The 12,047-nt window shown below is 44.9% G+C and overlaps 1 protein-coding gene across 33 annotated transcripts in view; it reads left to right on the top strand.

The window, feature by feature from the left end:
• MAST4 (microtubule associated serine/threonine kinase family member 4) overlaps positions 1 to 12,047 on the top strand; it is a 632,749-nt gene that overhangs the window by 459,636 nt on the left and 161,066 nt on the right. For 2 of the 33 annotated variants that reach the window (XM_077117390.1, XM_077117393.1), the window contains exon 1: positions 4,938 to 5,307. The exons of the other annotated variants lie outside the window; for them this stretch is intronic. In XM_077117390.1, coding sequence (XP_076973505.1) covers positions 5,216 to 5,307 — 92 coding nt within the window. In that variant the 5' untranslated portion in view covers positions 4,938 to 5,215. Of the gene's footprint in view, positions 1 to 4,937; positions 5,308 to 12,047 lie in introns of those variants that run through there. 33 annotated transcript variants of the gene reach the window in all.

Genomic DNA, 12,047 nt, shown 5'->3' on the forward strand with positions numbered 1-12,047 from the left:
TGACAGGAGTTCAGGAGCACCAGCAGCCTGCCTTCTGGAAGAAGGTATCAATTCAGTGATGATAGCTCAATTTGATATTTTCATGGTCTCAGAACTGTAAGCTTGTAAACTAATAAATTCCCATTGTTAAAAGCCAGACCATTTCTGATCTGTTGTATTTCAGCACCTGGCTGATTATAGCATCTACCTATTTTCCCCTCTTAGAAAGATTTTGTAAAGTTATTGGTTATTTTCTATCTTTTCTAAGCCTGTGATTCTCCTGGGACCCAGGGGCTACGTAAGGAAAATATTGCATACTTCTCTCATTCTGGAAAGTCTTAAGCCTCTCTTTTTCCCTCTCAGGCCTTAATCCTTTTCCCTACCCTTTCAGACCATATAATTCCAGCTCAACCTATCCGGAAAGAGAAATCAATTTTATCTTGTATTCTTTGCTTTGTCAATCTGAATCTCTTTAACCTTGTGACATTATTTGGTGCAGTTTTTGTTTGTTAATTTCTTTAATCTTCCTGGGATGCTGTAACCCTACTTATGGACTCCTGGTATTCAGCATTCACATCTATCTCTACTGTTTAGCTTACAAGTTAATTCTCTTTTACCTTTTTGTATTCCTCTATATTTGAACAGTCTAGCACAAATTTATTGAATAACACTGGAAGAGCTTTTCTTTCAGCCTGCTCCCCCAGTGATAAAACTTACCACACATTTCTAGCCTAGTTCCTAAGCTTTGTTTCCTAGGATGTGCAAAGTGGTTTCAAAGATTGTTCATTCATAACGGGCAGTTTGTTATTCCTGCTCTAGCCCCCTGTTCCCAAGACAGCATCTAAAAGTGTAACTGAAGTGGGGCTACAGGTGCAGTCAGCTCTGGGGAAGCAGTCGCTTCCAGGTGTTCTGAAGATGGAGGTGGGGGAGAAGTAACAGGCTATAGCAGAATCAGGCTAGGGTCAGGTGGAAGACTTCTGGGAATTTGGTTTCAGCTCTTGGTTCCCGAGTGTCTTCTCACTGGACGTGGCCTCGTGGTCAGCGTCCTGTGCAGGCTGCTGAGCGCTTTCCAGGCCTTACGTCCCATAGCTTAGTCTCTGATAGTGTCTGGAGTCTAAGACAAGGTTGAAGGGACTTATCCATAACACATTCTTTGCAGAAAAAGGAAAGAAAACCCAACTGAATGGGCATGAGGTAGTGGTGGTAATTAGAAGGATTTGGGTCAGTAAAAAGGACCAGGCTTTTTTTTTTTGTAGGTTGGAGGGAGGTGAATAATGAAGGATTTGACTCTTTCTTAAATACTCATTCCATCTCAAACTAGCATCTCAGTAGCGTGACAGTAGCATATTTCAGTATCTTATTTACCTTTCTCATAAAAACAATGGCTGATGTCATCCGATTGAACGAATGAGCATTCTGGGTCATAAAGTTGCTCCATTGCTGTGTAGGCTCAGTTGTTGTGCAGTGAGTGGAAAATCTTGCTGAATATCTGTACGTTAACCCAGACAAAGCTTTCCAGTGATCTCAGTTCCCTCGTAGTTCTGCAGCAGGGGTTTTACCACAATTTGCAACTAAACTATATTCTAGTTTCAGCCCATATAATTATTTCATCTGTAAGAAAATGTCAGTAGTTCTGACAATTATAATTCTGTGTTTACTGTCTGTATTACCTTCTGAATCACAGGTTCCCAAGTCAAGTCAAACAGGTTAGAAGACATGTCACAAAAGTGTCACACCTACTCTTCTCTTAAATGAATGTGGGACTGTATCAACCGCTTTCACCAGATCAGCTAAGTCATTTTTCACCTCCTCATGCACTTTACCTCTTAAATTTTTTTTCAACTTGAATACAAGTCAGATTCTTCCAAGCCTTTTAAATGTAAAAATAGAAGAAAAATTAAAATACATGTGGTTAAAAACACTGCTGTCTTCTGTCATGCTTCTGAGAATTGACATGTTGCATTTCACAAAATGCACAGAGCTGAGATAGTAATGGATCTGCTGCCCACAGTCCAGGATATGCATCATTCAATCAAGAGAATAATCTTTAATGTCGCCGATGTGTCCATTTTAGTTGCTGTCATCTTGATGAAGGCTGCCCAAATCTGTGGGCTCTTCTACAAGGACAGTAAGGACCATTAGAGTTGGGAGGTACAGAAGTCATCAGAACTTGATCCCATCCAGAGCTCAAGTCCCACCCACAGTGTCTCCTTCATGTGCTCATGTAACCTCTGATCAGGCCCCGTAGGAAGTCGCGCCCTTTTGTTTCAGCCTTTTTCATCTTTGGATCCAAACCCTTTTCCACCAAATAGTCTTTTGATGTATGAGGACAGCATTGCTTCTTCTCTACTATGTAATTTTCCTTCTTAAAAGCAGATACCTAAAAGTGAGCACAAAAGTTTTTCCCTGGGCTCATGTTTGGGGGCTGGGAGGAGTGTATTCAAAGGGAATTTCCCTTGAATTTGGTCATGACATTTTTTAGAGCCATGTTAAGACTTGAGAAATATTAGCACTATCTTTCCAGTTACTGTATAGAGATAAAAGAGTCAATAAGAGAAAGTCTTTAGAATTAAGAAAACAAATCTTCATAGGCTTTTAAGCAATTCAGGATTTTTTGAGAAAATCAATTGACCTGTGAATCCTGAAAATTTTAGGACACTGTAAGAAATAATAGATGCCTAGGCATCTAAAGTTACTTGCATTCAAAAAGCATTTCTTATATACCCATATTAACCACAAGCTGTCAGGTTCTAGAAACACACGTATTAATAAAACAGGGCTGGCCCTGGGGACTCACAGACCAATAGGGAGGACGGCAGTGAACAGACTCAGTTGTAACACTGTGTGCTCAACACCTCTATGCATGCGTGTTCAGGGCACATCAGAGCCAAGGGCCTGGGGTGGGGACCCCTGCCTGCCATCTCTCGGGACGGGATTCTTTCAGCTTCTGCACATCATCAGCATTTATGTGCAATGCATATTTTACACCGTGAAGGGCTGTAAGTTCATCGTCTCATTTAATCCTCTTAGAGATGTTGGTCCTATTTTTGACCCATTTTGCAATTGGGGAAAATTGGCAGAAATTCTGTGACTTGCTTAAAGTCACAGTAAGTGTTGGATCAGGAATTCAAACCCAAGATATTTGCTTTTTAACAAGTGCTTTATACCACCTTTCTTAGAAGGGGCCTCTATCCAGCACAGTGGTTCCCACGTGGGAGTAATTTTGTCCTCTGAAGGATATTTGGTAATATCTGGAGACATTTTTGATCATCTGTGCTGGCTTCTGCTAGGTAGAGGCCTGGGATGCTTTTGAAACATCCTCCAGATGTGCAAAAATGCCCCATGTCCTCCCCCAGTTACAAAGAACTATCCAGTCTGAAATGTCGTTAGTGCCAAGGTCAGGAAACTCTGTTCTAGAACACGAGGATGCTCTTAGTGTCAGCCCTTAAAAAACAAAACAAAACTTTTTTTAATGCTTAAAATTTTTTTTTTAAGAAGAGATGGCTTAGTATGGGATAAAAATAAGAATAATAATAGTTCTGGACCAGGCTCCTAAAAAGCCAGCCAAGTGTGTTTGTCACTTCAGTTCTCTAAGCCTCAGTTTCTCAAATGTGAAATGGAAGCATTCCCTTCTTTGCCTACCTGGCTGGGTTTCAGGGATTTGAGGAGGCTCTACGAGAATGTGAGGAGAAAACAAATAGAACACACCCTGCCCAAGAATTATCAGAAACTCTGAGTCCTTGGTGAGAAAACATTTGTGGGTCACAAAAACTAGGTTAAGGAGGATCTCCACAGCAGACTCCTGTTTGCTGTTTACCCTTCACGCCTTCTCTTCACCCTCATATTTCTATGACCAGTTTGCTCCCAGTATTTACTGGGTGGACTAAACCATGTTTTAGAAGTTATTTTTGCTTTCATTTTTTAAAAATTTGACTTCTCTTACTATATTACACCAGATTTAAGACAGCTAATTTAACTCGTGTTTTTTTGTCTTTATAGTTTTAACAAGTATTTTGGGGATGTTGGAAGTTATTTGGATACCATGCCTTTCTTGAAAGTAAATGACCATAACATTAATTCACACCAGCTTCCTTCCTTCCTCGAACATACTTGGAAGGAAAATAAATCTGGCATTTTGTTCAATAAATGCCAGATAATGTCTTTACGTGTAGTGAGTTGACCATTACTTACCCAGATAGGTAGTTTGCAGTCCGTGACGCAGACGGCAGCGTGGTAATTTATCCGAATGCAAACTCATAAATTGGGTTTACGGAGATTTTAGGCGAGTGTGGCATCCCATTTGTGTGGCTTTCCTGTCGGACACACTGCGTCTGGGTGTAGAGTGATTACCGACTTCCCTCGCTGTGCTGTAATTGGGACATTCTGACGTGAGTCACCTCCAGGTGTGTGCATGCAGCGCGTTGCAACTTGCTCCCCGGCAGCAGCTCCACTTTATTTATTTATTTTGGAGGAAGGATCCATTCGGGGCCCTGGGAGGGGGGTGTTGGGGGGGGGTAGAGGCGGCGGAAGATGCCTGGGTGCCGCTGGCCCCCGCGCCTCGGGGGAACTGGGGGTGGGGTGGGGGGCGCCGGGCTCCGCTTGGAAGGCGCGGTGCAAGCTGCAGCCAGACGCCGGGACGTTGAGACAGAGGGGTCGGGTTCAGGGCCTCCGAGAGGCCAAGCTCTGAAAGTGCTTGTAAGTGCTCTTTTTTTCCAGGAGGGGAGGGGAAGAGGAGATTTGGGTTTATTTTTGTTTATTTTTTTCCTATTTAAATTCTTTTCACTGGATACAGATAGCAAAAGGAAGTCAGCCCCGGGCCTGCGGAGATGCGGACGGCTGTGCAGATAAGCAGCAGCCTGCCGGAAACAAGGCTTAGAATAGCAGCCCCCCCCGCGGGCGCGGCGAGTGGAAGCCGCCGGGGAGGACAGCGCCCGGCCGAGGCTCGGCGCGCCAGTGCCCAGGAGTCCCCGAGCCGCGGGGAAGTGCGCGCGCTAAGTCAGGTCCGGACACCGGGCCGCTCAGACAGGCCCCGAGGTGCTCCTGAGATCGCAGTTCGCGCCTCGTTTTCCCTGGAGGGAGTGAGGAGATCACTGGGATTTTTTTGTTTGTATTTATTTTTTATTTTATTTTTTCTTTTGCCTTTTTTTCTGTTCTCCCACCCCTCCTCCCCGCCCCTGCCCAGCCCCCGTTTTGGTCTTATGGCCTTGAACCTCCCGTGAATTGAAGAGAGAAAGAAATGGATATGTCTGACCCCAATTTTTGGACTGTCCTCTCCAACTTTACTTTGCCCCATTTGAGGAGCGGGAACAGGCTTCGGCGAACGCAGAGGTAAGGAGGCGGCGCGGCTGTGCGTGCAGAGGGAACGCTTCTGCTTCCCTGGCGCCCTCCCCGCGCGCGCCGGCAGCTGGGCTCCTGTTTGTTGGGTGACTCTTTACAAAGTTTGTACCCTACCGGGGGCCATGCAGGGGGCGGCACTGTCTCGGGTGTTTCATGGTCCTTGTGGGTGCCCGGGCGGAACCCGAGCAGTGTGCGTCTGAGTGCTCTCCTTTTGAAACGTGGGTAATAAGAGAGTTTCAGTTGTAAGTGGTGGTCAGAGAAGAAGGGAAAGGGGGAGGAGATACTCAGTGTAAGTCTGCCCCTTTGATCTGATCCTGTTGATGCATTTCATTCTCCAGGCGCCCGCGCGGGGCTTCGGGTTCTCTTTGTAGAACCTTTCCCACGTGGGCCGGTTCCCCTTTATACGATGTTGGCCTTTTTAGGATGCAGATGTATGATGGAAAGACAGCCTGTTAGCCCATTGCATATTGCCGGCGTAAGGAGACAGTCTGCCTAACTTTGCCATTTTGGTTTCTACTGGTTTGATGACATTTATTACTAATACAGAGCTGGCCTTTTCATTCATTCTGTAACACATATTTGACAGAATGGGTGGGCGGAAAAAGAACTTTGCATTCAAGATGAAGTGGGTAGGACAGGTTCCGAGTTACTTACTGACATTTGGGTTGAGTGAATACGATTTTAAAGGAGGTGTTTCTCCTCTCCCCACATCTGTGTCTCACAGAGAAAGGTGGCATTTTCATGAGTTTAGAGAGGCACACCTTCCGAGTTGTGTGATTGCAGATTTTTGTTTTTCTCACAAACTTGCCTTGCAAAGTGTGAGCCTGCATGAGAGCAGTGGTGCAAGCAAGAAAACAGAATACAAACTATCACATCTGGAACTTCATCGTCTGTGTGCCAGTGTCAGTGGTCCTTTCTGTTTTGTTACACCTGTATCTTTTTGTAGCATGTAACATTTTGGGTAATTTAATAGTTTTTCCTTTTGAAATTCCCCATGGTATTTCTTACAGTTCAGAAACATCTTTGAATACTTTCACATGCACTATCTATATAAATAGTTTGTGCGTATGTGGCATGTGTGTGTATGTATGACAAGCCATGCTTACCTTTTAATGCAACTTCAAATGTTGGTGCCATTAAACCATGCTACATTCTAATGCTGTGCCGTTCAAATATGCTTTCAATATATTTCTCTTATGCTGCCATATTATACATACAAACACTGTCTCAGTATTGGTCATTTTATTAGAGATGTGTCAGCCATACGCAAGCCCCAAAGCACTTAATAAAGCTGAACAGGTCCATGTTCTGTATATGAAGAGGGTCTTTCGTCCTCATAGTGGGTGACTCCTGTAACTTCATACACTTTCAGTTGATCAGGACCCCTGAAATATTTGGGTGGAGTGGTCCTGGCTGTGGGGCAGCCTGTTCTTGGAGAAATGAGTCTGTTCTGGCACCCCGCCGGTCTGAACCTAAAAACTGTTGGAGCTTTTCTTCTCTCTGCCTACCTGTTGATAACATTCCTGAGAGGGCAAACTAGATGAAGAATTCTAGGCTGCTCTAACCCTGGCATTAAGTCGATATCTGTTCAGCCTGGAACCAGCCCATTCAGCAGCTCATACTGTCAGAGAACCTGTGTCTCAAACTGACCTGGATTCTTCCCAGCAAAGTGGGAGAGAGTGGGAGGGCCATTTCCATTCCCAGTGTCAAGGATCCATGTCATCTGGCCTGGCGAAACAAAGGAGGAGGCAGATTTTCTCCCCTCCCCTCGAAGCGCTGAGGTTGCTGCAGCCTGTTTGTGACTGGGGAGTTACAGTATCCATGGAATTTGGAAATCTGTGTCCCAAAGATCATTTCTACATCCATCTAGTCATTTGTTCCAAAGGGCTGGCACTACTTTATATTTACTGTTATGGAGATTCAGAAAGAGAAAGGGCAGGTATCTCAGGGCCCTGTGCTTGTTGCATTCTGTGCAAGGTGATCAGTTCTAGCTGTGCGTCCTTCCCTTAAGGCTGTGCAACATGTGCTTAGATGGTGGCTCTCCCCGCTTCTGTGACCTTCCTAACTGCTGTAAATCCTGTCTCTTCCAAGCCCCACGCATCACCCTATTCCTTACCTGGCTGATCAGATCCATTCTTAAAAAGACCTCTCCATTCCCAAGTCGCCAGCCTTCATGAGGCCGCGCTGTCACCCTCGGCAGATCTGCAGTGGCCCTTTGACTGTTGATGCTGCGGAGACCCAGCTTCTTTTCTGCACACTCTCTGACTTTGACAGATCATTCAGTTTGCGTATTTTATCCTCGCTGCTTGTTCTGCCTAACTTTGTAATCCACAGGGCTTCCTTTTCTTTAATTTCAGCTTCTTGACTCTACCACATAGTAAAATCCTGCGCTGAGCCTGTGAACGAGCGTCTCAGAGCTCGTAGGGATAGGGGTTTGTACACTTAAACCAAAGAAAGCGAAGTTGAATGGTTTCAGACTCCTTAACCTTAAACCTTTATTATGATCATCACGGAAACCTTTCGATTTGCTACATCACATCTGCCTTGCCAGTTTAGCCTGACACCTGGTTTGTTGGTTTATTCTCTCATAAGAAAGCTTTTAAGGTTTCTCCCCCAAATCAGAGCCCTACTTGGGCCCATAACTACAGAGTTCTGGGAAAATGAACCTGCAGGCTTCCTCTCAGGCCAGGACTCTAAGACTACACAGACCTAATTGAAAGTTTGCTGTTCCTCATCCCAAAGATGGTAATTGTGCCTTTCCATCTTTTTCAGCCTTGACTGAGCAGACATTGGGTTGTCTGGATGCATGGTTACTCTTGTCTGCTGTTTTGCTGGAAAGCTTGCATGTTCCATTGGAAATTATTCATTTTTTTTAATGATGGGTTTCACCTTTTTCTCCCCTTCCTCGTTTCCTCACAGTAGTCTAGTACAGCTATTCACCTCTTACTTTGAGGGACATCTATCTAGACTGAACGGACAGATCCGTATCGATAAAAAGGTTTTGTTCTTGCTGTTTTAAACTAAAGTCATAATTGCATGCTTTAGCAACTTGAAATTGCACGGTTCTGTGAATATTCCATTCACTTGAGCATCTTCCACAACTTAGAATGGAAATTGTTTTGCCTACATTTATATGTTTCCACCCGTGTTTAAAACATCTTTTCTTTTCCCATTAGATTAAAAACTTTTGGTGTAGGAAGAGGGCAAGTATCCCGCTTCTCTCTCACTTTTATCTCTTCTCTGTCACAGTGTATGTACAGGGCAGCAGTTGATTTCTAAATGTTGCTGCTAAGTTTGAGGTAGGCCTGTAATTTTACTGAAGTACAATCTAGAGACTCTAGAAGATCCTTGATGTTTAATCCTAATGTTCAGCATGTGCCATGTTTTCATTTGGCTTCAATGATAATCTTCAAACCTCAATGACACCTAAATCAATAGTATTTATCCATGCAGATGGGCAGTTTGTAATCAGGTAATCACTTTGAGGAGATTCCCAATTGTATTTTTCTGAAAACTGAAAATTCTGAGGACCCATGGGACAAAGAAATTTTTTTTGTTGTTGTTTGTTTGTTTTTCTGAATTCATATTACTCAGCAGTCGCTATGAACCACAGGTATATTCAGGGATCTTTAACTTCTGTAAATTGTCAGAATGTATTGCATTTTTATGCCACTGCATTCTTTCCTTCAGAAACATCTATAGTGTTTGGTGAGTTTCTTTTTCCTTTTGTTCTGCTCATGAATATACATCTTAAAAGCATACGGGAAGTAGACGTTTCTCCTGTCCTGGCATTCTGGGTGTTATTGAACTTGCCTTTGTCACACCGTGAAGCTCAGTTAAATGTACATCCACTGAGCATCTGTTCTGTGCTGGGGACTGTGACTCAGAAACAAAATTCATAGGCATGACTTCAGTGAGCTCACAGTCTTGGAGGAAGTAAAACTTGTAGGTGAATCATCGCAAACCAGCACAATTAAAGAACTATATACAAGGTACATACAAGCCATAGAAGTAGTTAATGGGAAAGGGAGACTTTGGTTTCAGGGAACCAGGAGAGTACTCGAGAGAGGAGGTACCACCTGGGGGAGGTTTTGAAAGATAGGTTGGAATGAGTTATGGACGCCTTGGTGACATAGAGATCAAGAAACTATTCATAGCTCAGTATTACTGGAGCGTAAAGAGCCAGAAGCATCAAGTTTGGTGAGGTGATAGAGCATAGTGGCTAGGACAGACTGAAGGCACTTCACCTCATCTGAAATCTAGGGTCTTGACACTTTGAAACTGGGTAAGTTAATTTCATTGGACTTCAGTTGCCCCATCTGTGAGATGAGTATGATTAAATCACTTATCACACAGCGTTGTGAAAATTGAAGTGTGTTCATATATGCAAAATGTTAATTCAGTGACTGGCACATAAAAACTCTCAATAAATCTTAACTTTTGCTATTGCTGCTATCATTAAAGCAAGGGGATGAATAACAGGCAATGAAACTTGGGAGGAGAACCATTTGGTTTTACGGGGAGGTGGGCCTTTATGGGTGAGAGACATTGCATGTCTAGTGACATTGGGGAGTTTAGGTGTTAGGGTTGGAGGTGGAGGGCTGGGCCACAGTGAGACCTAGAAACCAATTAATAAGTAATTGCAATCGCCCATCTGAAAGTTTATGCAAGCCTGAATAAAGAATGTGGTGAGATTATGCCCAAGGATCCAAAATTGATAGAAGCTGGTGAGTCGTTGGCTCTGAGGAATGAAGAAAGGTTCCATGATGGCCCTGGGGTTTTTGACTTGGAGGACAGAGAGATAGAGGAACCGCCTGTAAACATCAGAGCAGGGGAAGGGGAGCCCCAAGTACTTGGACTTGTCTTTGCCCCTTTTATGGACCTAAGCTCAGAAATCCATGTTTATTGAATACCTATTATGTGCTGGTTTCATGGGGGGCTATTCATTCCTTCATCAAGCCAACATCCACATCGTGTACATGGTGCTGGGCTAGAGATTCAGTGGTGAACAAAGACGTACAGAGGGCTTCTGCCTCGCATCCAAACCATCGTCTAAATAAGCTAGTTGCCAGATGTGGCCAGTGTTTTGAAGGCTTTGAGCAAGAACTGAGAAGAAGGTATCGTAATGCTGGAGGAGCTCTTTCTAGGAGACGCTATTTAAGGGAAGACCTCAAGCTGAGAAAGAGCCATCCATGAGAAGAGTTGGGGACAGGTATGGGGCACGGCGAAGGTTTTGAAGCAGGAAAGAATGCGTGCCCTGGGTTGGCAGGTGAATGTGAGTAAGGTCCAGGCCACTCAGAGAGGGCTGGGCCGGAAATGACAGGCCTGGGAGTCACTGGTAAGACCCCAGAGGAGTACTCCAAACTAATCTGTGGGAGAACTAAGAGCACCACCCTCTAGGAGTTGGGCAGGGATCTGCATAGGTACAGGAAAGAAGATGAGGGAGGGGAGTGCCAGGAGAGGGAAGGGGACCACAAGAGCACGGTCAGAGCCACCCTGGGGTATGAGGGAACGGTCAGCGCTGCCCTTCCGGAGAGATGAAACAAGTCTGGTTCTGGCAGCTGGGAAATCGTCAATGACTTCCGCATGAGCGGTCTCAGCAGAGAGGTGGGGGAGGGTGGCGTGATGACCAACCAGGAAACAGCAGCAAAGTGAAGAACTGGAGACCATGGGTGGTAGCAGCTCTCTGCAGGAGGTAAGGGTAAGTACAGCAGCCACACATCATCCTGCCCCAGCCCGTGCACATCCCCGCTGGCCTGTGGGCTCGTCTTCCCTGACTCATATCCCTTTACTCACTCTTGCTCACTTTATTGTCTGTTGGCTTCATCGCCCAAATTGGCAATGACAGTTTCCTTTTCACCTTCTCTTGGGAAGCTCAAGCTCTTTCCACAGTCTTATGAGTATCTCATTTCTACCATGTTTTGCAGTCTCTCTCTTGAACTCTGGCTCTGAGCGACTCCAGCTCCCATCTGCTGCTAATTTCTCTCCTCCTGAGATCTTCTGTCACTCACCCTTTTCCCTCTAGCCTAGTCTGGAGATTCCTGAAACTCACCTATGCTTTTTGCTCCTCCTCTCATCCTCTCCACACCTGACCTGCAGGCTCTGCCCCTCCCAGAGTCTCTGTGCACATTTCCTCCCATTCCTTGCTTTGCCCAGGCCTGTTTCATAATTGCTCCCTTTCATCCTTCTCCTTCCTTCATGCTCCAACCTGTGTTTTCTGCAGCTGGGACAGGTTTGCATATCACTCAGGGCTTGCCCTTCAGTCCTTCTCTCATCTCTAGTTATCTCCTAACATTGGTAATAGTCCACGAAGGCATCCAGCAGCCTCATCTGCCCTCATTCATGAACCTCCCTCCCCCCAACCTTCAAAGGATATCCTGGAGGAGAGGAGAAGGCCAGCACCCCAAGCCAAGAGCTTTCAGCGGGCCTCAGGCAGTTAGCTATTTCCCTGAGTGATTTCTCTCGAGAGCCTGGTGGCCTCCCTCCATAGCAGTGTGTTCTCACAGACTCAGCAGGCATCATGTACCCTGGTAAAGCATGTGTAATACAAAGGACAGGAGCAAGAATAGGCACATTTCAAAAATATTGCTTTTAGCGTCTAGTGTGAAGCTGACAATAGGGAGAGTACAGATTGTATGTTTGCTCCTTGAATATGTAGGTCTGAGAGAAAGAGAGAGAGAGAGAGGGAGGGAGCAAAAAGTAGATTTCAAAAAGAAGTTCATTAAAAATAA

Source organism: Tamandua tetradactyla, chromosome 9 (assembly GCF_023851605.1).
Source record: "Tamandua tetradactyla isolate mTamTet1 chromosome 9, mTamTet1.pri, whole genome shotgun sequence".
NCBI classification, from domain to species: domain Eukaryota; kingdom Metazoa; phylum Chordata; class Mammalia; order Pilosa; family Myrmecophagidae; genus Tamandua; species Tamandua tetradactyla.